General features: G+C 48.6%; 2 protein-coding genes across 2 annotated transcripts in view; one reads left to right on the forward strand and one right to left on the reverse strand.

Annotated features, from left to right (window-relative positions):
- The first annotated feature begins 7,811 nt into the window (after positions 1-7,811).
- On the forward strand, positions 7,812-13,307 carry LOC144120564 (uncharacterized). The gene has a single exon (XM_077653102.1). The coding sequence runs from the start codon at positions 7,899-7,901 to the stop codon at positions 11,790-11,792; it is 3,894 nt and encodes a 1,297-aa protein (XP_077509228.1). The 5' UTR covers positions 7,812-7,898; the 3' UTR covers positions 11,793-13,307.
- A 2,349-nt stretch (positions 13,308-15,656) lies between these two features.
- LOC144120565 (phosphatidylinositol 4,5-bisphosphate 3-kinase catalytic subunit alpha isoform-like) overlaps positions 15,657-26,098 on the reverse strand; it is a 43,358-nt gene continuing 32,916 nt past the window's right edge. Inside the window, exons 15-19 of the mRNA XM_077653103.1 lie at positions 20,686-20,856; positions 19,869-19,986; positions 19,121-19,272; positions 18,301-18,445; positions 15,657-15,994 (exon numbers count right to left, since the gene is read on the reverse strand). Coding sequence (XP_077509229.1) covers positions 15,878-15,994; positions 18,301-18,445; positions 19,121-19,272; positions 19,869-19,986; positions 20,686-20,856 — 703 coding nt within the window. The 3' untranslated portion in view covers positions 15,657-15,877. The remainder of the gene's footprint in view (positions 15,995-18,300; positions 18,446-19,120; positions 19,273-19,868; positions 19,987-20,685; positions 20,857-26,098) is intronic.

Genomic DNA, 26,098 nt, shown 5'->3' on the forward strand with positions numbered 1-26,098 from the left:
CACTTCGAGATTTATCCAGCCAGACAGGTGAAGAAAGTGGAGCAAAGAAAAAAATCACTATCCGTAACCGTTCCGGTGTGTTGTACCGACAGCACAAGGACTCAAAGGGGGTCCAGTTTGATCAGCTCGCAGTGCCGGAGAAATACCGCACAGGCACTTGTGCCACGATGGGGGTTGGTTTTTGCCACCTTGGAGTGAAGGAAACGAAAGCTAGGCTTCTACAGGAGTTTCATTGGCCTGGCTGCTTCAGGGATGTCGAGCGGTTTGTAAAGTCCTGCGACACCTGTCAGCGTGTCGGAAAGCCAGGGGATTTAAGGAAGGCTCCGATGAAGCTATAGTGCCCGTGATTAGCGAACCCTTCCGTCGTTTGGTGGTGGACATAATCGGTCCGCTACCGGTGACTCAGTCGGGCTACCGCTACATACTAACTATGATCTGTCTGGCGACCAAGTTCCCCGAGGCAGTGCCGCTCAAGGAAGTGAACTCTGTGGGTATTGTAGACGGGTTATAATTATTGTCGATTTTCCCGCTTTGGCTTTCCGGTTGAGTTACAAAGCGATCAGGGAAGCGTCTTCACGAGCGCAGTGACTACTACCTTCCTGGAAAAATGCGGGATACGCATAATTCATAGCTCGGTCACACACCCTCAAAGCAACAGCGTCGAAGCATGGCATTCGGTTTTGAAGCGCGTGGTAAGAGCTATGTGCTATGAGCATCATAAGGACTGCAGGAAGCTTGCCTACCAGCAACCATGCTCACTCTCCGCTCGGCGCCGCAGGAGGTCACGGGCTTCAGTCCGGCGGAGCTGGTGTACGGGCGATCGCTGAGATCTCCCCTTCGGATGTAACGAGATGCCTGGGGGGGGAACCCGCGACGCTCCTACCATAGTGGAGTATGTGCTGAGCTTGCTTGATCGGATTCACTCGTGCCAGGAGATGGTAGCGAATGAAAAGTCAGCGCAGCAAATAGCAAAGCGGTGCTATGACCGCAATGCGAGCCAACGCACGGTTGCTGTAGGTGACAAAGTGTTGATTTTAGCTGCTTCACGGACAAACAAGCTCGCTGTTCAGTGGGAAGGGCCTGCCGAAGTAGTTGAAAAGTTATCCGACGTTAACTATGTGGTTAAGATGACAGGCCGGAGAAAGGAAACGAGGGTTTATCACTCGAATCTCATGAAACCTTACAGGGAACGCGAAGCCATTGTCCACGTTGCACTAAATGTACCAGAAGTGAAGACAGAATTTGTGTCTCCGGGGGCGAGACCGCATCACGCCCCTTCAAAAACCTGCTCGATACGACTCGTGCAGAGGAGTGCGTGAGCGCAGAAAAACGAGAAGACCTGGAGAGACTACTGTGCGAGTTCCAGGCAGTTTTTTTTTTTTGGACCAGCCAGGGAGAATTCATTTAATGGAACACGACATTGAACTAACATCAGACCAAGCCATTCGCTCTAGGCCATATCGAGTCTCTCCGCAGCAGCAGGAAATTTTAGCTTCTGAAATGCTGCTAGTGCAGGTACCTGGCAAGGATCCGAGACCTTGCATTGATTACCGCCGGCTAAGCGCTATAACACGCTACCAGCTGTACCCAATTCCTAATTTAATTGGAGGAAAGAGCAGAGACTGTTGGCCGGGCCGCCTATGTGTCAACCCTTTACTTAACTCGGGGATACTGGCAAGTGCCCCTGATAGAGAGAGCGAGCCGTTACGCGGCGTTTACTTCGCCCATGGGTACCTTCCGACCACTTGCAACGAGCTTTGGGCTAAAAAACGCCCCCTTTTGCTTTTCCCGGTTAATGGATCATGTCCTCAGGGGAAGACTTTGCGCTTCCTTACCTCGACGACATAACGGTTTTCTCGCACAGCTGAGATGATTATTTGAGTCATTTGCGGGAACTATTGACCAGGGTGAAGAAATCCGGCCTCACGGTCAGGGCGGAGAAGTGCCAGATTGAGAACGCTGAGGTAGAATACTTAGGGCATGCTATCGGAGGGGGAGTCCGAAGGCCGCTGGAAGCAAAGGTGCAAGCAATCCAGGAGTACCGCCGACCTGTGACTAAGACCGATATACGAGCATTCCTAGGTCTCACCGGTTATTATCAGAACTATACCCCCGACTACTCGGAAATCCCTAGTCCGCTGACGGACAGTCTAAGAAAGGCAGAGCCAGTTCGGGTGGTTTGGGACGATGCTAAGGAGAGCTCTTTCAGGGCCTTAAAGGCTCTCAGCAACCTGTGCTGAGAGCCCCCGCGTATGACCGTCCCTTCATCCTTCAGTGCGATGCTAGCGACAGAGGCATGGGAGCAGTGTTAAGCCAGCACGACGAGCTCGGAGCCGAGCATCCGTTTTTTTTTTTTTGTGAGCCGAAAGTTGACCACAAAAGAGCAGGTTTACGGCGCGTCCGAGAAAGAATGTGCCTGTTTGGTCTGGCCACCCAGAGACTAGGCGCTACTTGGCAGGTTCAAGGTTCACTATAGAAACTGATCACTGCCCGTTAACGTGGCTTAAAAATATGTCACCAAAGAATGGGAGACTTTTGCGCTGTAGCCTAGCACTTCAAGAACACAACTTTGAGATCCGCCACCGGAAGGGGCGGGAAACCGGGAATGCCGACGGTCTCAGTCATAGCTTTCCTTTATAATCTGGCGTAAAATGCCCTTATGCTCAAGAAAAGCTCCCCTTCCTTTCTTTTTTTTCTGCGTACGTACCTCATTGCTTTAAAGAAGGAGTTCTTACCAAACTTCAGACGCATGTCTTTTGCTAAAGGAAAAAGAAAAAGAGAAACTAGTTTTGGTTCAGTAGGCTTCCGGGCGTGTGCTATGAGAGTTAAGTCACCCAAAATTTTCAGCCGTGTTGCTCAGTATTAAAGACCTGGCAGTGTTCTGGGGCTGGCCGCGTACTGCCTTGCCGGAGGTGGGGGCTGAGCTCATTGCTAATGCTCCGTTGAGGACCATTGCCAGCTGTGGAGGTAAAGTGGGCTGACTTTACTACGAGGCCGACTGTGACTCTGACGCCAATTCGTGGTGCACCGACCAGCTGCAACCACTTCGTGGAGTCTTGTTGGCGGCGGATGGGCTGTTGTGATCGGAGGCCCAAACAGCGGCAACAGACGAGCCAGGCAGGCGCCATCGAGCTACCTTGACCAAAGGCGCTGTGGTTCGCAGAAGACACAAGAAACGTTGGCGTGGGGGGCTTCTAGCGACGGCGACGCCGTGAACAAAGACATTTAATCCCTTTCGCCTGTGACGTGGAATGCGGCGCTTCTCCCGCACTGTGCTCTCCCGTGTACCGGCGGAGGAGACCCCGAGCGGCGTCGGCAGAAGCGCCAGCCCACCGCCCGCTTGCACCTGAGCGGCCCGACAAACCGGGGGTGGACACGGCTAATTTGTCCTTCCCTCCTGAAGAGTTCACCGGCGTAAACCGCCAGAACTCGTGTTTCCCACGGAAGGGATCGCCGGAGCCAACGACCTTTTGGACCTGGTCGGCCCGCGGGAAACCGCAGTCCACGACCGCAAGGCGACAGGGTTCCTTCTTGCCTGTGTGTGTTTCTGCGTGGTGTGCGCGGTCACGTGGTGAGGCTAAAGGCCCATTGGACGCTCGACCAGCTATTGGATTCCCTGGCTAGGTGACTGGGGAATACAAACTATTTAAGCCGCAATCTGGCGTGTTTCAGAGCACTTCATTTCGACTTTTGGTCTCCCTGTTTATGTTTTAAATATGTGAAATAAACCTCCAAGCTTGCTAATTCTCCTGAAGGATTCCCTCCGTAGTTTGCCCACTTCATCCTCTTGCGGCGAAGACCTCGGTCCCGCTCCCCAAGCATATCAATATGTTCTTTCAGACGCCTCTCAATATTCCCGCTCTCGCCGATGTAAACATAGTCTCACTTGGCGCAGGGAATTATGTACACAACACCCGGAAATTTTTCTTAACTCCGTTTAACTTTCGCTTCCGTGCTAAACGTCATTTTAAGTGGATGCTATCACGATTGATTCAAGGATTTGTGATGCCTAAACGCCGGACGGGGACAAATCTGTTCAAGCATTCTGTGACCATTCTCGTGTTGAACATGTGCCAAAGGTACAAACCGCCTCCTCCATGTTTGAACTTAGGAAAAATAAAATGCAACACGTCCAGCATCCATTCATAATCTGCAGCCGAAATAACATGCAAAGCTTTCACAGATGGCGGCTTTTTGATACCGTGTCTGTTTAAAGTTATATGGATTTACTTGTGATCAGCAAAGCCGTCTGTAGTAGACACATTGCAATCTTCATAAAAGGTTCTAAGAAATATAAGATCAAGTATCACCGCAGTTGTTTCCGTGATACGTGCAGGAACAGTAATCAGCTGTGTTAGGTCGTGCAAAATGCTGCATAAAAAAGGACGCGTGCACTTTCGGTATCATGTGATTCTATGATATCTAAAGAGTTACAATTAACACCAGGCAACCGTGGCAGGTGCCAGTTAAATTAATGATTGGTCGCGAGAGGTTGCTCGGGAGGAGCAAACTGGGTCGCACCAGCCGCACCGCGGTTGCACCACCTGCCAGCGCAGGACAGTGGTGCATCGCTTAACCTCTGCCACACTGCGCCAGGAGTTGTAGGAGGGCTCCCAGGTGCTTACGAATATAAAGTCGAGAATGACCTATTTCGCATATACGGGCATTAAACCTATCGCGTCATACCCTTAAAGGGCCCCAAAAAGGGGCTCTCAATAAAGTTGCGATATGTCTGGGATGCTAAAGGACGCCGCTTCACAAATATCCTCCAGCAAGAATCTTTTTTACTGCGTTCTGTGGAAGCTGAGTTATATGCAGACAAAATTCGAACTTCCGCGTCTTCGCGCCTTTCCCTCTCCTCTCGCACGCCAATACGGCGGCGCTCCTCCGCCGGCACCGATTCTGCGCCTGCTTTCCTTTATCTCCGCTGCCCCAGCTCAGGTGCTTCAGTATCGATGGCAGATGCCGGGGCTAGCAAAAATCTTTTCCTTTCTTTTTACTATTATTTTAATACAACCACTTACTACTCCGCCGGCCTCGCCCACTGCGTGACGTCTGAAAGAATTTGGCGCTGTGAACCAATGATAACCCCCGGCTGCTGACGTCACTTGCACCACGCGACGTCGCATGCCAGGTTTCGCGCGAAAGCCCGGCACCGCGCGTCGCCGCGAGCGGGTATTTTTAAAAATGTATTGTAAATTTCCCTCTCGCTTTTGAGGTCTCGTACGCGGCATGGACGCTCGGTAGCCTGTACTCTACATTCTGCAATCATTTTAAAGCCAAGTTCAAACGCTCCTTTCTGTGACCCTTTAAGGCGTGGCTTAAGTGTCCCCTCAATTTTTGTGTACAATGCTCTTTCTTTCGGTGGCCGGTCTTTGGAAATAGGTGGTGAAAGGCTTGCATGGTACTCGAAGGCCACGTTTCTTCCGGATGCCCCCGCGCTGCACGATTTCATGGATGTCACTGTACGCACACAGCCGGCGCGCGATTTTCTAATTGCTGGAGAAATGACCAAACTTTTTTTGAGCCACATCGTCGAGACCAACCACGCTTCGGTATTCTAAAAACAGATATGGCTAACACTAATGGTCAGCTACAAATTCCTGTTCGTGCTGGTGCCTATATCTGTGTTAAAAAGTTAATTAACTATTAGAATTTGCTTCATCGGCTTACAGGTTAGCATGATAATTCTCTTTTCTGGCGTCCGCCAACACTGGTATTCGAACGGCTAAAAGCCATATCTTTTTATCTCTAAAATCCTATTTTTAAAAATTAGTGGCGGGGTTCCCTGAAACATCTGGTATACTAACTAATCTTCTCCCCAGTATTTCGCACTTTCAAAGCGGTTCTTCTTGACGGCGTTGCAAGTTGCGTCAATGAAATGTCCCCGTTAGTGTTCTTTAGTGCACCATTGTGAGCAGCACCAAGCCGTATTGTATAACGAGCAGCATCGAATTAATCATTGCTTCTTTAATACGGAGTGATTAGCCGCACAATAAATCCCGTTCTAATATGCATGCACCTTAAGACCACGCCTTTCTGTACTACGCCGGAGTAGTGAAAAACGCTTGCAATTCTCTTTCGCTCCCTGCTATCCGCGGCGACAGTGGTGGAAATAAAAAAGACGTGAAATAATTAAGCCACGAAGCAGTGTGAAAGCATACGTGAGACGCTTCCGGTGTGAATACGCATTCCATCAGCCGACGTGGTCGCTTTCAAAGAAGGGGAAGAGTGGACATCCGGCACCGTTAACGCTGACGACATACAAGACCGGCTCTTGGTGACAATACGTGTGCCATCTTCAGCAGAATAAACAGTTGGAAGAAAGCGCTCTTTTCCATTCTGTCTCCGTCATCGTCTCTTTATTAATGTTATTCGCGCTGTCACATAAGTTAGGAGATGCCGTAGTGGAGGTATTGTGGAGGGCTCCGTGTGACGTGCAAGACGCGTCCACGTGAGACACACAAAAACTGCCGTATATGGTCGCTGCTTTCTTCGTTTTAATTCATGTCATTTCCTACGCACGCCTGCTCAAGAGTTGGAATGACAAAAGATTGACAAGCAGCGACTATATCGCAGTTTTCGCATGCCTCACGTGACCTGAACGCGCCTTGGACGCCACAGCCGTCGTTCGGCGTTTGAAACCAACACTATACAGCAAAAAATTCAAGAGAGAGAGGGTTTATTGACGGGAAAGGCAGAGTTGTTGGCCGGGAAAATAAATACCTGGCCTGCTACTCTGCACTGGGGAACGGGGAGAGCAGAAAAAAAGAGGGTCACGATGGGGGATGATGATGATGGGAGGAGCCAGAACAAAAAATTCAATTATTGTACAGCTGTCGTAGGGAAATTGCACGTAGTGACTCATGCATACTATTGTCCAGTGCATAACTACAAAACAAAAATATGCACGCAAAAAAAATTGGTGTCTCTACTCATTTAACGTTGGACCAAAACAAAAACAAAAAGTGACGTTGCTATAACTTTGTGGTTCCATCCCGGTTTCGTGCCTCCAGCAGCTAGAGCAGTTCCAGCTGGAGCTAAAAGTGGAAACTTTACTCAATCTGGAAGTGCAGCTGGTAAATTTCTTCTGCAGCTGCAGTGAGTATCGCGAGTGCCGTTGACGAAAGTCCACCGCGTCTCCATTTTCATGGAAAGAGGGCAGCAGCACGTGCAGCACGCCGCACTTGCTCTTTTAGGTGGGAAACAGCACTCACATTTAAGGAAGCACGCGTCGAATCACTGCTTGTCGATGCGTAAGCAACCAATAAACCACACTACACTACGGGCGTAGTACCGCAGCACAAGGTTTATTTTCTGAGGTACGCAGGCTTCCGCTGCCTCCGACTCTACCCAACTACCTCCGAACAACTTCACAATCTAGAGGGCAAAAAAAAAGAAAGAAAAAAAGAAAATTGGTTTGAGAAAAGGAAACACGCAGTATATAAGCACCTCAATGATGGTAAGAAATCCTCAACTGCGCTGTGAGTGCTGTGATGGAAGGGCTGGAGGAGGGAGTCAGAGAAGGAAGAAAGCGAAACCTCTTAAGAAAAAAAAAAAAAACGCGCGTATGTCTACCTTACGGGTGATAAGAACGTCGGGCACAAGGCACATTCTTAGAGCTCACTATATAAAGTAAGTTAGCGGTATTTATTTTGTAATTCTTCTTTTTGTGACTAAACGAGTCAGCTGCGTTTCAAACGCCAGCATTTAAACGCCGCAGCCAAATGGAAAAATGCTGCTTGTTACTAGCGCCACCTGCACATTGGTAAGTGTTTTTCGAGACCTTGTGTTTCTCTGGTCCCGTATTAAAGTTGTCGGCCATTTTGATCCTTGCTGTCGTGTCAGGGTTTAAATTTACTTCCCCAGCGCGAAACCCGAGCTCTGAGCACTTTGAGATGGAAGAAACGGCGCTGAAGTTTGGTCCCGAATGGATCCGCGCACTGACGCAAACGAACGGCGTGGCGGCTCCGGCCCCAACGACCGGAGTAACAAAGTACAAGCTTGCAAACTACCGATACGGCAGGGAAGAGATGCTGGCAATGTTTGATCAAAACGTGCCCATGCCGGATTCGCTTCGGGAATTCCAGCAGCTGGCCGTGGAGAACACGCAGCCGCCTCTGGCCCTGGTCACCATGACGGAAGAAGAGCAGCGCGTTTGGGCGCGATCTGTGAACAGTGACGCAGTGCTTCGGCTAACGGTGGGCAAAGGCGCAGTGCCTGGTGCGGGTCCCGGTCGGGGCGCCCGTGGAGGCTCCGTCGACCGGGGTCGCGGCCGAGGTCGTGGCAGCGGCTACCAGAGAGGTATCGGCGAGGACGAAGGCCAGTTCGGCGCCTTCATTCGCCCGAGGCCCTTCGAGCGCAGCCACAGCCTCAGCGAGCGAGACCAGCGCTGGGACGAGCGAGACAAGAAACCCGACCGGCCGTTTACGGGCAGGACCAGCTACGATGGGGACTCCTTCAGGAAGGAGAACGCGCCGGCCGGCAGTGGAGGCGGCGGCTCTGCTGCGGGCACGGCGGCAAGCGCCAGAGCCAGCGACAACTGGCGTGCCGCTTCGTCGGGGGGCCACGCCGAGGACGACGACAACTGGCGCAGCAGCCGGGCGCACCAGGCCGAGAAGTGGAAGTCGTGGCGGAATCACAGCAAGGGCGACGGCGACGACGAGCCGTCGCCCGCCGTGGTCGCCAATGGACCTCTCAAAAAGGACCTCGGACGCCACTGGCTCGAGGAGCACGGCGGCGGTGGTCACGCCGAGCAGCTGCCCGAGTGGATCCAGGACCACGGCGACACGGAAAAGGTGGGATACTTCGACGCCAAGGGCGCTTTTCTTGACACTAAAGACAGCGAGGAAGAAACGTGGGACAGCGACATGCTGCCCGGTTCTCCGGAGCAGACAGAAACGCGACCGCTTCCCAGGAGAGAACAAAAGCAGCCGCAAGAACAGCTTAGCGTCAGTCAAGCCACCGAGCCACCGTCGCCACCGCCGCCTGAGAAACCCAAGTCGCCGCCTGCCCCTGTGCCTGTGCCATCTCCGCCCCAAAAAACCGAGAGCTCGCCGCCTAGAAGTCCACCCAAACCAATCCCTCCAGCATTACACACAGCAGCACCATCGGAAACAAAGAGCACTGAAGAAGATGCATCCAAGGTTGTTTCCACTTCACCCAAGGATGACAGTTTTGCACACCTTGCAAAGGCAGCAGAAAACATGATGGCAGAATGGACCGCAGAAGAAGAAAAAAAATTTGTCTCACAGTCGGTAGCTGGGGAACAGAACCTGCCAGAGCACTTGTGCAAATGGTTGTATAAAGATCCTCAAGGTGACATTCAAGGCCCTTTCTCATCTGCTGAAATGCTAGAATGGTTTCAGGCTGGCTATTTCACCTTGGAATTGATGGTCAAGAGGGTCTGTGATGCTGCGTTTTCTAAACTAGGAACATTGATCAAATGCTGGGGTGTTATACCTTTCTCTGCCACCCAACAGCCACCACCACTTAAGGTTCCACGTGGTGCAGAACTGGGCGTGCCTTCCGGTATGAGCCTTGGAGGCCTCCCCCACCCAGGGCTGCCTAACATGCCTCCTGGCCAAATGAATTATGCACTTCAGCAACACTACATACAGGAAGTCTACAGAGTAGCCGCCATGCAGCAGATACAGAACAGCCTGAAGACAAACGAAGCATTTGCTAGCCTCTCTCCAATGGACCAGAACCGCATCTGCTTGCAGTACTACATGGCCAGCCACTCCATGTCCCGACCTGCAGGTTTTGGGGACCAGACACCCATCATGAACCTGTTGAGCTCCATGGGACCAACCCCTTTGTTTGGACTGCCACCATCGCTCATGAAAGAGCCTCAGACCGAAGCAGGCTGGCCGCCTCAGCCGGTGACCACAGCTTCTGCAACTCCCACAGCCGAGTCGAGGGGAACAAGTGTCTGGGATGCGGACTCCAGCATAGTGTCTGCTGGCCTGGCTATGCCACCACCATCCAGCAGAAACGTTATCGAGGCCCTGTGGCAACAGCAGCAGCTGGCCTCGCAGTCCCTCTTGGCTGAACAGATGAGGGCCAAGGAGGAAGAAGAGCGACGAGCACAAGAGTTGCAGAAGCAGCAGGCACGACTGGAGGAGGAGCGGCGGTTGCTGGAGGAACGACGGCTCCTCGAAGAGCGGCGTAAGGAAGAAGAAGAGCAGAAGAGGCGGCAGCAGGAAGCAGAGACGTTGCGAAAGGAGGAGGAAGAGAGGCGCAAGAGGGAAGAGGAAGAAATGCGCAAAAGGCAAGAAGAGGAAGAACAGCAGAGAAAACTTGAGGAACAGAAAAGAAAGCTTGAAGAGCAGAAGAGAAAGTATGAAGAGCAGAGGAGAAAGCTTGAAGAGCAGAAGCGGAAGGAGGAAGAACAGCGACAACTGGAAGAAGAGTTGATGCGGCAGCAGAGGATAGAAGAGGAGAGGAAAAGGGCAATGGAGGTGGAAAAACGAAAGGAAGAAGAGAGGAAAGCGGAGGAAGCTTGGAAAATGGCAGAAGAGAAGAAACGGCAAGAGAAAGCAGCCAAACAGGCAGCGTTTGTGGCTGCAGCCCCAACAGCTCCACCTGTGAAGAAGAGCCCAAGCAAGATATCCGTCATCGATGCGGATGAGTTTATGGCGCTCAAGCAGCCTCCCAAGCAGCAGAAAGTGGAGTTGGCCAAGCCGGAGAAGCCACAAGGGCCTGTCTGGGGTGGGAAAGCCAGCCAGCCAGCATCATCGTCTGCTCTTTCGCTCGCTGAGATTCAGCGGGTGCAGGAGGAGAAAGAGAGAAACATGGCGGCCGAGCGGCTCCAACAGCAGCGAAAGCAGCAGCAAGCTATGCAGCAGGCCTTGTTGCAGCAACAGCAACAACAGCAGCAAAAGGCGACCCTCACATGGGCATCACGAGCCCAGGCTCCTCCCTCTGGTGCTGTGAAGTCCTTGTCAGAGATCCAGCAAGAGGAGGCTGAGCGAGCCGATAAGATGAAGAAAGCCCAGCAACAGCAACGACAGCAGCAGCAGATACTGAGGCAGCAGGAAAGCAGCATCCTGCAGCTTTCAGGTGCCTGGGGAAGTAGCACAAACAGCCTTTTGAAGTCGTTCAACAACAGCTTCCAGTACCTAGACCTAGTTCCGGATGAAGATCCCTCCAGAGGGTTCTGGGACGAGGCAGCGACCAGTGCACCGGCTGCAACAAAGACAGCTCCCAAGCAAGCAGCAAAGCCTGGGTCCAGCTTCCCATCACTTGGGGGAGGTGCTTCATCATCATCTGGCGGACGCAGCTCAAAGAGCCAGCAGAGCAAGAAAGCCGAGGAGCAAGTGATGAAGTTGTTCGAGGAGCATGCCAAGGCTGCTCCCACCGATGAGCTGACTGCGTGGTGCGTGCAACGGCTCGGTGGCATCCAATCATACTTGGACATTCCCACAGTGGTGGCCATACTCAAGGACGTCGAGTCTCCGGCAGAAGTGCAAGAGTATGTGCATAATTTCTTTGGCAACAGCCAGGACACAACAGACTTTGTGCGCCAGTTTCTGCACAAGCGGGAACAGTTCCAGAAGGCGGGGTCCTCTCTCAAGACGGACGAAGCGTTCACGGTGCCAATCACAAGCTCATCTTCTGCTGCAATGGGGACAGCCGCTGCCAACCAGAGCGACGGCTTCACCGCTGCGCGCTCCAAGAAGAAGAAGAAGAAGATGCAGAAAGTGGACAGCTCCCTGCTGGGCTTCACAGTGCAGGCAGACCCCACACGGCTCAATGCAGGTGAAATCGACCGAATCGAAGGACTGTAAGAGGTGGCTTGACTTCGTATGACACAGGCACTCGCAGTTTGCCATATAAAGAAGAAAAAAAGTGAAATAAGAGTATGTGTATATACAAAGAGGCATTTTCAATTATTTATTAAAAAAAAGAACAAGCGAGAGGAGTGTGAGGATGGTAGCACCTCCACCTGTGCTTTGCTCGTTTCTACTACATTTTTTTTTTTTTTAGGCTGCACGACTTGCGAGTGAGCATTGTTTAAAGGCATGCTTCTTTTCTAATCCTTGCTCATTCTGCTGTTGCCTGTAATCAGCACTCAAGTTCAAAAGGTTTAGTATGAATAGTTTTAATTTTGCCAATGCTGCAGTCACCTCAACACTTTTGAGGCTGATTTTTATGTCACAAATGCTTGTCATTACCACTGATTTGAGATGCAATACTTGAACTTGTAGTTTGCGGTGCTATAGTTTGATTGCATATGGTCTCGTTTTTTTACACAGCTTTGTTTCTGCTCATACTTAAATTAGGCGCCATGTGCTCTCCTCTGATAGGTTGGCAGCGCTTCACATATACTTTTCCTGCCCCAGATTCGTTGCGCGAGTCCACAACACTGCTTAAGGGGTGTTGCTGTATTTTGCCTGAAGGAAAATCTAAAGAAAAAAGTTTAAGCCTGATAAGTCAGTGGCGTCTCTCTTTGCTCTGTATGAAGTAAGAATTGCACCATTATTTTTTTCTTTTTATGCGTATGCCTCTTGCATGGTGCTCTATGTGCAGACAAAGTTTCGTTTTCTTTCTTCATGATGATGCAGACTGTATGGGTGTGAGTGAAATCCAAAGTCAATTTCACAGCTTCTTTATTAGTGAGTAGATGGACAAGAGTGCAGAAATGCCAGCACCACGCTTTTGTTTTTGTTTGTTTAATTGCTTAATTTTTCCTAACTCGTTTTGGAGGCTGTAACTTTTTATACACCCATGAGAAGAAAGGAAAGCTGCCTTTCTCCGAGTTTTTATTTTGATGCAGAAGTTGCCTGCTCATTATGACAGCAAGAGCGACCGTTTTGTCTGCAGTCATTTTAGCCCGACAAAGGGGACATGCATCTGTGCATTTTCGCAGAGCGCATTTTGCTTGAACAGCATCTGTTTTCTAGTTTTGTTTTTGCTTCGAACCGCAGTCGTGTTCGCCACTGAGAAAACCGCTGTACTCTCTACTCCTTTGTACGAAACGAAACCCTACTCCCGACAAATGTCCCTCATAGGCAGTGTCTCCTCCTACCACTTGTCTGGCATGTTTGTCTTGTGACTGTCTCACTCTGAGTGCATGTCCCATGGAAAGTGAAAAGAAGACGAAAAAAAAGTGGCGTGCCACCGTTGAATGCAATACACCGCTCTGTACATACTGTATCAGCGAGTGCCTTAAAACCTGGTGTGTGTACACTGCTGTGTAATTTTTGTAATATACAAAGGAAATGTGTGACTGCATCATTGTACAATGAAAAAGAAAACAAAAAAATGCCTGCTCGAAATAAACCATATTGGTTTTCAAGCCAGCTCTGGCAAATCGTTTTCTAGTGTGTTCACTTGGAACGCACTGTGTTCTGTTTCACCTCTTGAAAGATAGCGTTGGTCAGTGTGACAGCAGTAATATGATTGTTTAAGTGTTGAGGTGCATAGTTTTAGGATTAAAGGGCAGGAAATGGGTCCTGATATATTGATCAAGTCCTTTGTTGCTTTTGCATTTCCTGAAATTTTAAATTTTTGAAAAAGGCAGCATCTTCACATTCAAGTCTCATAGGATTACACTGCCAAGTTGCCTTGGTAATTAGTTTTCCCAAGGTAGCTTCCAAAGTAGCCAATTTTCTCCTGACCTGCTGTAACGTGTTGGTGCATCTCCCTCCTAAATACCGATGCTGGTTTAGGGCATTGTGGCATATCCAGTACAAAAATGCTCCTTCTCAATGCTGCAGACAGATCTGCTGTCTGTGCTGCGCACAGTGCTGAACATGCCTGAAGGCATCCCCAGAACAGTGATGCTAGAGCTGCCTTTGCTTTAAAAGCAATGACATTTCATGAAAATTTGCAAACAGCTAAAAAAATAGGGAGCATGGAACGTTCACTTAAACTTCCATTTGGCTTGTGCTTGAAAGTGATGGCTGGCCAACAGGTTTAGTTCACCTTGAGCTTGCCTACTGACACCTAGAGCATGTCAACCAACTGTGAACTGAAGGTTTCTGTTCGGTCTACCTAAGCACTTGCAGTGCAGCTGTTGCTTGACATCCAAACCACGAAAAACAAAAGGCAAATGCACTGAAGTGGTTGGGTGCTTCATGTCAAGGAAACTGGGCCTATGTTACACTACATGCATGAGGCATCCCTACTTTTGCCGGTGAGCTATCCAAAAGCACTTGTTTCGGCCCCCAGACCCCTGCCACCCACTGGTGCCTTTGTTCTGTTACTGAAAAATATTTTTTTTTTAATTTTTACTGTTGGCCTCTTTTCTGCCCCCAGCACTAGAGCTAGAGGGAAACGCACTCAGTACTGTATGGGCAGAAAGGATGGCTAGAAAGAACACAGCGTGACGACATAACTGGCAAAGCGCAGCAAGTGTTCCATGTAGAGCATGAGGGCCTGGTCCAGTACTGCCCAACATGCTACCCGACATACTAGAGGGAGAGCATTGGAGTCAAAGCAGCAGCTTCGAAGGGAAGGGATGAGGAAGAGAGGTTTTTCTAGTCTGTGCATTACCTTGAGGTTGATCTTATTTTCTCCGTCTCACTCTGAATAAATTTACTCCGCACATCAAGAAATGAGCAGCACAACAAGGACAGGACAAGAAAAAAGACAGACACACAGCGCCGATTCCCTGTTGAGATTCTTAGCTGCTACCAAGCAGTGAATAGGAAAAAGGACTGCAGGTGAAGGAACAAACCAGCTAAAGAAAACAAGAAAAGGCACTGCACTGTAAAGTTGCTATTGTTTCTCTCAAAACCTCAGTTGCAAGTCAGTGCAGTGCCTGTACCCTTCTTGCTCCCGTTTTTGACGTTGCTGCGCTGTTCATTTTCCAACACACTATGTACCAACTAGCTAAACATTACACCCTTTTGCAGCTCTCAGTGCATTGCATTACAGAGCGTGAAATGCTTTTCGGCAGCAAGTCCTAACACACTAGAAGTTAACCATGTTCATAACTGTGTCCTGCATGTAGAGAACTGAAGAGGCTTGAAGTGAACCCAACATAGTATTTTACTTGAATACACTTTCACTGCAAGGAAGCGGAACTTATTGCCACAAAGTCGGCAAGCAAATTCTGCTAGCACATGACTTGCAGATGACAGATAGGAACAGACAAGCCTTGGTTAAGATTATTAGTTTTAAGCTGTGTCTTTAAATTATGTGACTCTCCCACTATTTTCACGTTAGGAATCATGATGTGAAATGTGTGTAAAAGTACATAAATTTTAAACAAGCCGTGAAACACCCTTTGTGCATTGCTGAATTCTCTAAGTTTGACCATCCTGCTCTGCCGGGCTGTTAAAGACAAAATGCCAGCAGTTTTTCTTAAAAATAAAATTCCTTATTTGCAGTTCACTGCAAAAACAAAAATAAACTGAGCACAGTGATATACAAATGGCTGATTATCAAGATGGTCTGTTACATGCACTACACCGGCGCTAAGAATGGATAACTCAGGTAGAAATGACAGCTTTGACAAATGATGTTATAGGGCCCGACCAAGTGTACAATCTATTTGCGATGCCACTATAACGCTTAATTGCTAGGCAGCACATGTGTCGTCTTAATGACACCAACCTGCCAGTATGGCTGTATATAGCATGTGTAACAGTGAGCATTCCATCAGCTCATCTTTCATCAAAGAATCAATACCAAACACAGTGAAGTAGGGCTGGAAAAAGGAATTTTATCATTTTTCCTCACTGAAGACCAAGCTCCATGCATGCTATTTTGCTAGCTGTGAACAAAAAATAACAAACAAAAAAGTGCACAGAAGCAAGATGCAATAAAAGCACTGGGATTCAATTTCATGTGTTTCCTCCTTTCAGTCATGGGGAGGACGTCCCACGCACTAGTCGCTTCACAGTAGCACAACAGTCACTGCTGCTTAAAAGTGTTTCACGCTGTGGAAGAACCAGTCCACTTTTGTAGTCCATGCACCACCGTAGGCTTCAAAGAACTGGTTCTGGAAGTACTCCAGAGCTTGCTCCTCAGACTTCTCAACCTGAGGGGAAAAAAAAACAAAAAAGCAGAGACGATGAGTCAAATGTACGAAGCCCTTGAAATGCACACCAGAGTACTGTTTCAATAACATTGTTAACATGAAGACTGGGTCACTGACCAAGTCAAAAATGAAAATGACGTTTCGAGTCCCATGCGGGACCCTTGTTCACAAAAAGACTGTCTCTGAAAAAGGGAAGGCTATATAGGCTTCAGAATCCCTAGTAATCTTCTCCCGTGGATACGATGAAGCTTGCCCCGATTCTTGTTCAGTGTGTTGGCCATCGTCTGGATGATTAAGGACTCCAAATTTAGTCTTGCTGAAGTGTTCTTTCGGCTGCCAAGATTGTCGCCTCATCCCAGCCTGTCTCGTGGCCAGTGGACTGCACATGTTCTGCAATCGCATTCTTTGATGCACAGTTGTTTCTTACATTGCCCTGGTGATTCCTTCTGTGTCGCTGAAACTTTCCAGTTTTCCCAATATAGAGGGAGAGGCAGTCGCTGCATGGGATTTTATAAACAACACGGGGGAACACCAGGAAATATTGAGGAACAACATCGGGGAACTTGGCACATGGTAGCGGGTCCTTCACATTGACAACTTCGGCTCGCAGCCGAACTTGTTGGCACGTGTGCGATGTGCACTCCGTGTTTTCTGAAGATCTGAGAAAGGGTTTCGGTGATCTGAGGCACATATGAAATCGCAGCGCGTTTTATCTTCTTGGTATCAGTTGCCCTGCTTTTCACATGTGCTAGACTTTTTTTCATCATTTTGCTGACAAAATTTCTGAGGTAACCGTTTCATTCCAAGATTCCCTTTTAACCAGCTACATTTCATTGCCAAGGCTTGCCAGGTCAAAACAGATGTTTTTGGCATGGTTGACTAGCAAAGAAACCACTGAATGCTTGAGAGCCGAAGGGTGAACAGAATCAAAACCTAGGTATCTTCCCGTGTGCATTGTTTTTCAGAAGACGCTGAAGGTCAAGCAATGCACATCACATTTGACAAGTACATCCAAAAACAGTACACTACCGTTCGTCTCCTCTTCCAGGGTGAAACAGTGCTTCGACCTGACTGGACGGTGTTCCGCTGAATGTTAGACTATGTTTCAATAAAACTGTTTCCAAAAGATTATGATCATGCCTGCGGAATTCTAGGATGCTCAGAAATTATCACAATTATGGTCAAAGGCTGGGTGAAAAGTTCTATCGCACGTTTAAACAGAATGCTGGGTGCTCCAGCTTTACAATCCAATGACTGCCGAACATACTTCTATCACTATGACCAAGTGCTTTTCCCGATTTGGCATAAATTCACCCACCAAACAGGTCACTTGCCAAGTTCACGTGCCTAGTTACTGACAACCCTGCCTATTATAGCAAACTGCCAATTTTATTGTGACAGCAGTAAACTTGTGTGATGAAGTTCAATTCTATGAGCACGAAAGAAAGTGCAGCTTGACTTCATGAATAACAACAAAAAAAGAACCTGAAAATTGCACTAAGTGCACGGTGAGTGATCTCAAGTGCAGCGAAACCTCTCGCAATCAGAAGATGCCCAAATACGGGCCAGCCTACAGGGAATGAGCCTCTTCTTTAGCCTATAGGTGTATATTTGCACTGAAGATGCATACAACTTCCCCACAACTCCAGACTCTTTATGATGAAACCAGCATGAACACTGTGCTAGCATCAGTGTCCATGTGTTTGAGATATAGCTCAAGCGGCTTCAATTATATGACGTTTTCGTCTTGCCCCACAAAAAATTTTGGCATGCATGAATGCCGTGGTGCAAAAAAAAAGTAAAAACAAGTAAGCCATGCCTGATGCCAACTCTACCACAAAGGTCCATGTGCGACCTTTTTTTTTAGGCCACATGGTCTTTTTGCAACCCGTACAGTGGAACGCTTACAGCATCACTAAAAACCACGAAGTCCTGAAATGTGAAAAATGATGGTCCTCCTCACCCTGTGAAGATTTAGAGCTTGAGAGGTGCCATTCGTGCTCCACTACACGCAAAAGCAAATCATGCAGCCTGAAGACTTTTGAACAAGGCTGTACTTCGTGCCATTCCCTAGGTGATTCAACGAACATGACAGCAGCAACAGACTGCCCTCCAGAGACCTTAACAAGAACCTCTGCAGCGATAACGGAAGACATCCAACAAAATGCAGACCCCGAAAAAAAAAAAAATGGAAGCCGAAGTGTGGACTGAATGCTTCTAACACATAATGTTAGCATTCCATGACAGGCTGCTCTCCATTTAATCCAGTACACCTTTGCCACACGGCATCTTCAGTGGGGTCTTACTTGCAATGTCTTGCGCAAATAACCAATGTCATCAATAGACTGCAGCTCGGGGATCCCTGTAGACAACATCATGGTGAACAGGGTGATCAGCAAGTTGGCATGCCGGTGGAGCAGCAGGTAAGCCTTGCCACAAAGCTCCTGAAAACTGCAAAGATGAAAAAGAAAATAAACCTAAGTTTCTGAAATTTTAACCTAGCCCTTGTATTGTGCATTACGATGTGGTAATTGTCATGTTGCACAAATACTGCCATCTACAACTTGTAAATGAAGCAGGCCAGGGATTAAAGGCAGCCAGCTGGTTTCACTGGGCATGGTCGCTCCATCAAGTTTTTTGTGAATTCAAAAAGAATGGCGAGAAAAGAAGCAATTAGTGCTAAAAGTATCCACTGCAATTTATCGGCCTGTTGTCAGGCTTGTAGCAGCAAAGGGTGCCAAGAAAAATGCCTGTGAAAATGTCGCCAAGAAAATTGTGTTGCTTATGTGACCCTCCAAAGGGGTGGAGAGAAGCAGTCAAATGTCACTCATCCATGGAAGCCATCCTTGCATGCTAATAAAGTACAGTAGAACCACATTAATATGAGCTCACTTAATTTGAAGTCCTGGCTAAATCAAAGTGATGCTTCAATCATATCAGTATCACATGTACATATTACGAGGAGCTCAGTCGAACTCCCCTCAATTCGAACTTCGCGTGACTGGAAGTCCATTTCCAAATTCTAGACATGAAGGATTAACTGCATTTGTGCAACAGTCTCAAAATGCAAACACTACAGCCTACTATGCAAAATGTGCAAAGAAAAGGAAAACAGCAGCGGCTTGCCTCTGAAACTCTTTGCTCTTCCTCGGGTTTTCTTGGCCTTTGGCAATGACGTGCAAGAAGTCTTCTGTCAGAACGAAGGGCACACGTTCACGGTTGATGCCAAATTTCTTCTTGAAGTGACCAAGGAAATGTCCAAAGTCAATGTGGAAGATCTATGCAGTAAACAAGGAACAATGGGAAAAAAAAGGCTATCAGCCCATACCTCCATCACCAAAAGGTGTCTAAACCGTGAGATGCCTTTTCAAAGTGGCTTTTACACTTTCTGCAGAATGCGCACTGTTAGTTATGAGTGTAATTTATTTTATTCCTATTTACGGCGCTTAAAATCTGCCGAACATTAGTAAGTGTGCCCATCATAGCCACATTTTAGGTCTTTTCTACATGAGCAGGTGCACACTTCTGCAATTATTGATTACTAGTCATGGGAAGAGTGACTACAAAAAGTGTCGCACAGGCAACTCAGTCATCCCTTGTGCCCGACCCTGTTATCAGCACTGCAAACAACAGCCGAACTAACTCAGAAGTGATGCCTCTGCCAGCATGCATCATGAACCCCAGAAAGTCTTCCCACAAGGCTATCACAGTAAGACAGCAAAGGATGGCAAGGCCCTTGCATTAGGTACGTGCGTGACAGAGCAAACTCCGTCCATTAGAAAAAAAGAGCAGGGATATATGCAGACATATACAAGCAAACTAAAACGTTAGTTACTCAACACATTTCTGAGCCTGGAAGACAGCCCAAGCTCACCTGGCCTTCTTCGTTGACCATGATGTTGTCTGGGTTTCTGTCCCCAATACCCAGGATGAAAGTGGCAACACAGTATCCGGCACAGGACAACGTGAAGGTCTCAATCGCCTGCTTGTACCTGAAGGAACAAAGGCAATCACGTCAGGCAAGCAACACTGCACAGTAACCAGAGGAGCCAGTAAATTGACCGCTGGGTGCAGTGGCACCCCACTGTAAGGTGCACTGTACAGATAACATAAAGAGAAAATGAAAGAGTGCACTTGTTTCAAAAGGTCACTGAGGCCAAGATACAATTACTGCTCTCAGTAAAATACAATTTCTTAGCTTAGTGTGGTTATGCTGATGTTTGTCTGTCAGCAGAAAAAAATTTACTGCTAACAGACTTGTAGTTACAAATTCAACATTTTTTTCCACCACTCAGTTCAAACTCATGATGGCGATGACGAAATTGAAAAAATGCTGAACTTTGTGATCACTGGCTGGAAGTGGAAGGCAGCGTGGTCTAGCCTCAAAGATTCACACACAGAAAGCAGTCAAAGTCACTGCAGTTTGTTTGCAATAGCAGCCGATGAAAGCAATACTCAATATAGCTCATTTTTTTGGCCTTTCTAGCTTGTTAAATTTAAATTTTCAGTGACAGTCATCCGAACGTGGTAAACAGTTGATACAGGAGAATTTCAGCTTGGCCTCAGTGTCCCTCTAAGCCAGAGTGAATGCAACAAGGGAGTCACTTGGGTCGGCTTCACTCGGAAGGTAGAACCGAAGGAACTTATGAAAATAAACCAGAAGCTCACCAGCAGGTGCTGCATGCACTTACCGGTCTCCTTTATTCTTCTCCTTGATCCACTTGTGGAGCTGTGTAGAGTCTACCTGAAAGGCAGCCATGCGGCCTCCTTTCTTCTGGATGTTCATGACCGTTTTGGCATTGCGCACAACCTCGATCATGCCCACATGCTTGCCCGTCGAGAGACACGCATATGGCATCATCCTGCATGTCAAGCATTCGTGAAAGACAGCATGAGCATCCTTATGCAATTATTATGCAAACTAAAACATGTGAATTTTAGTGCGCTAGCACTAGATGGCTCACAAGCAAAAAAAGCCGTTATGTCCGGGTGAAGCCTCCATCTGCCAGCTATGGCAGGTGGTGTTTAGGGGATTTCCCTCTCTGCACCTGCCCCTGCCAAGGCAGAGAAATCCCCGACTCCACTTCTAGGGAAAAGGACGGAGGCGGCAGACTAAGAAAAATGAAAATGACTATACTCAGTTTCTTACATAGCAGGCAATGCTGCCAAAGCTAGCGCACCTGTTTGCACAGGCTAAGTCCGCGCCCAAAAGCTAGTTAGCGATAAAACCAAAGTGAACACAGACACATTTCATTTCAACAAATATCGAGTACCTGACTGGCAACCAACCTACTGCACTTCGTTTCACCTCTTGCCATATTTTCGTCCTCACACTCATCATCAAGACTACGAGATGTAAGAATGACATGTGGCGGTATGATACACAGCTGGTAAGGTGAATCACTCTGACTCCATCCGCGTAAAAAAGTAGCTCACACTCGGCGAAAATTATAGCCAAAAAGCCCGAACACTGAGCGCCTCACAGCTTCAACACTTTCAATGCTAGCTCTTGGTTTTATGCTGCTCTTCGTTGTCGTCCAAACGCTCACTAAGGCTTTGAGAGGAACGAATAATACGCGGCGGAGTAATATGGTTTGGCGGGCGCACTACTTTCGCAGGCTCCGCTGCAGTGCCTGCTATGTATCAAATAGAGAATGGCTCAACAAAACTGAATGCATCTGAAACAGGAGGCTGATATTGCTAAGAGAAGCAATGACTTGTGGCATTAGACACTGAAGTGAATGCATTTCCTCTGCATCATACAAATGATACCCCTAAACAACAGCAAATGTGCCTGCGTACCTAAGTCGCACTTAGTTTAACCAGGTAAATCCGGCAGCCAATTTCTGTTACCACGAGGCATTTTTTCAGGTATCCATGCACATGCAAAGACTATGTGAGGTGTTCCCAGTGAGCTGTTTACGCTGCTGCTCCTAAAGCAACAGTGAAAATGTCATTTTATTCACTGAGTCCACACAATGTAAGCGCTTGTGCATTTATCAACACAGTTTTCGTAACACAACACTACCGAATACACAAGCCCGGGCAAATGCCGAGTCTTTCTTCTTGTACATCCCCTGTGTACACTATGCTCATATCTCTACTGATGAAGACTTAAGAGGAGTGGAGACATCAAATTTTTGGTTGGCGCATTCTTTTTGGTTGGCCCGTGGTACGCGCTCAGCGATTCATACCGGTAGGGTGTTCAACAATTTTTAAATACAGGCTTTTTGAGTTCGAAGAGCACATTTATCAGCACAGCATCGTCAGCGATGTAGAATACAGGTAAGAAGTGCTAACTAACAGGCTGAATGGTCTCACATCTTGGTGGATGCCTTAACTGTGCTGTAAGGGAAGGAAGGAAGGAAGGAGGGAGTCAAAGAAAAGAGGAAGAGGTGCCTGTCGATGCTTTATAGTACTACAAAGTTGTTCCAGCCTTCACACAAGGGCGCTCATTAGCATATGCTATCGGCATGAGTGCATGAAAAAAGAATGGGGTAAGTTTATTACACGAGGAAAACAAAAATGCACTTTTTGACCATCAAAGAGGATGGTGCGTTCATTACGTGAGTAAATGTGGTATGCCAATGCGATTCCTACATTGTATTTAGCTTTGCTGCACTACACCGACACCGATGCTCAGTGGACGTCTGTTTCGGTGGCCTGTAGCCAACAGTGCATCAGTCAGCCAATCCCCTGGTTACGTTATAACGACACAATGCCACACTGTCCGCACCGGCCAATACCTGCTGCCGTCTTCATGTCACCCCGCATGTTTGGCCATGCCGCAAGACTGCTCTGGGTCCCGTGGCTGCTGATTTTGATACCTGCTGCTGGATTTTTTTCTGCTGTCCGTTAAGCAAACAAGCTTCACGCTTATCTTGAATACTTCTCGATAATTCTGCAGGATTCAGCATTTACGCACGAGTGTGAAATTCCCTTGGGCACGCACCCGTGATGACGAATGCACATCAGCGCTACTTTGGTTTGCACAGCTGCATGTGTACAGGCAGCAAATGGACGTTCATTTGGCAGAAAAAGCAAGCTGCATTCTAATTAGGTTAAACAATCTCTTCTCTTTTGTACTGGTTATATGTTTACTTGATTACACAGTGCAGTAATTCTGGCAGAAGCACGAATGGATGAGAGCACCAGCCTGGGGAATGCTCCATAGCCAAGTTGACATTGCATAGGACTGGCATTTCTCGCTCACTGTATATGTCTTTTTTATGTTACCAACATACTTGGCTTTAAATTGTTTTATCGGAAGTATGTTAGGCACCCATTAGCAATAATTAAAATAGCCTAATTTGTTGTCCACAAGCGATGCCAACGACTACATTCTGTCGGGTGCCTGCTGGGTTGGTCGGCATACCAGGTCACACTGTCCAGCAGCAGCCCTTTCCACTCATTCTATGCGTGTCCTAAGATGTAATCAATCATCAATTTCAGGTCACTGTTGCCAAAATTATACTTGATAACCATTTGCATTCGCTAAAACTTGTAAAATCGCATTCACAATCATTGGAATCGCACACACGATCCCAAGCTCATACTGTCACGGCTTGCTTGACGTAGAGGCCGGCGGCAAGCACAGGTGGTGATAGCAGGAGCACAAGAACACAGGAACAGGCAGGTCCGCCAGCAGCAGCGTCGTCGTCGGCACACGGCAATCGCGCTTCAACTTTCTCTTCGCTACACTACCTCCCCCTATGAAGAAGCATCGTCCCGATGCTAACCCGAGAGCAAAAAACACTTGGTAGAAAACCACACAGGGGCCCAGATATCTTGCTGGCCGACGTAGAAGGCAGTGGGAAAAGCAGGCGATTATCGCGCGTAATACGGCTTAAGCTGAACAACGTGCACAATTTCAGGGCAGGGAGAACGACGAGATGACGGTCGCATTCCTTCGGGCAGCACCTCGTAGTTCAGCTCACCGATGTGGCGAAGAACCGTATACGGGCCAAAGTAGCGCTTCACGAGTTTCTCGGAGACACCTCGACGGTGTACTGGCGTCCACACCCAGGCCTTGTCCCCAGTGTAAAAATGGACGTCACGTCGATGGAGATTGTACCAACGAGCGTCTGTACGCTGTTGGTGCTGGAGGCGGAGTCGAGTGAGTTGCTGAGCTTCCTCCGCGCGCTCGCAGACTAGACGGGCATCATCGACTACGTCGACAGATGACTCATGTGGCAACACAGCGTCAAGAATTGTGGTGACCTGTCTGCCATGCACCAGTTGGTAAGGGGACATACCAGTCGTCTCCTGGACAGCGATATTATACGCGAATGTAACTTAGGGCAGTACCTCATCCCAACTGCGATGGGCGACGTCCATATACATGGCGATCATGTCAGCCATCGTCTTGTTCAGCCCCTTCGTCAGCCCATTGGTTTGCAGGTGGTACGCCGTAGTTCAGCGGTGGCTGGTGCAGCTGAGACGAAGGGTCTCCTGTGTGAGCTGTGCCAGAAACGCGGCACCCCGGTCAGTGATCAAAACGGCAGGGGCAGCGTGACGGAGCATAATGCACTCAATAAAAAACTAAGCTGCCTCAGCAGCTGTCGCTGAACAAAGTGCTCAAGACTCTGCGTATCTGGTTAGGTAGTCGGTGGCTATGATGATGTACCCGTTACCCGACTTCTACGTTGGAAATGGGCCGAGAAAATCCATTCCGATTGTGTGGAACGGAGCATGCAGCCGGTCGAGTGGCTGGAGAAGTTCAGCTGGTCGTGTAGAAGGCCTTTTCCGCCTTTGGCACTCTCGACAAGTTTTTACGTAGTGACGGACGTACTTAGGAAGTTGCGGCCAATATAATACTTTTCTCGAATACGTGCAATTGTTCGGCTGTAGCCAAGGTGACCAGCTGGAGGATCATCGTGACAAGCTTCGGCCACCTCGGCACGCAAGTATTCTGGCACAACAAGGAGCCATAACTTCGGGCTGCTGTCGAAGTTCTGCTTGTACAATACGCCGTGCAGAATCCGGAACGTCGGCAGAATGCGCAGGAAAACGCGGGCCACCACGTCTTCGTGGCCTTCCAGGTGTGCCATCAGCTGACCAATCTGAGGATAATTGCGTTGCTGAGTAGCCATATCTGCCGTGTCCAATGCCAAAAGCCGTCATCGCCGTCATTACCGCCCCCTGCCGCCAGATTCACGGGGGCTCAAGACAAACAGTCAGCATCATTATGTTTGCGGCCAGATTTGTAGATGATGGTGACAACATATTCCTGTAGCCGCACGCTCCACCGAGCAAGGCGGCCTGCGGGATCCTTGAGATTGGCGAGCCAGCACAGCGAATGGTGGTTGGTAACGACACGAAAGGGGCGACCGTACAGATAGGGCTGGAATTTGGTGATCGCCCAGATGACAGCGAGACACTCTTTTTCGGTTGTCGAATAATTGCCCTCTGCCTTCGAAAGAGCTTGGCTGGCATAGGCAATAACCCGCTCGGCGCCGTCCTGGAATCGCACAAGCACTGCCCCTAGTCCTTGGTTGCTGGCGTCCGTGTGGATATCAGTGTCGGCGTCTTGATCGAAATGGCCTGGTACGGGAGGCGCTGCAAGGGCGTGGTTTAATTGGCGGAATGCTGATTGCTGCTCCTCGGTCCACTCAAAGGCGACGCTATCCTTAGTAAGGTGATAAAGTGGCGCTGCGATCTGGGCGAAGTTGCGAACGAAATGTCTGAAGTATGCGCAGAGGCCGAGAAAGCTGCAAACAGTCTTCTTGTCGGATGGTGGAGGGAAGGACTTAACAGCAGCTGTTTTCTATGGATCTGGCTTCACATACATTTGGTTGACGACATGGCCTAGGAACTTCAGCTCACTGTATGCGAAGCGGCACTTCGAAGGCTTGAGACTGATGGCACCCTTGGAAGCGAAGACTGTTCTGTGGCCTCTAGCAATGTACACGTTTTAATCGACGGTCGTGACTTAACAGCGCTTGTCGATACCAGCGCCGATTACTCGGTCTTCAGCAGCAACTTCTCTCGGCGTCTTCGCAAGGTGGGCCGTCCCACTGGGTGGGACGGCCCGCCTATATGTACTGCGGTATGTTACCTCGTAAACCCTGTTGGCAAGTGCACTGCCCGCGTTGAGATTCATGG

The sequence above is a fragment of the Amblyomma americanum genome, chromosome 2 (assembly GCF_052857255.1).
Source record: "Amblyomma americanum isolate KBUSLIRL-KWMA chromosome 2, ASM5285725v1, whole genome shotgun sequence".
In the NCBI taxonomy this organism is placed as follows: Eukaryota; Metazoa; Arthropoda; class Arachnida; order Ixodida; family Ixodidae; genus Amblyomma; species Amblyomma americanum.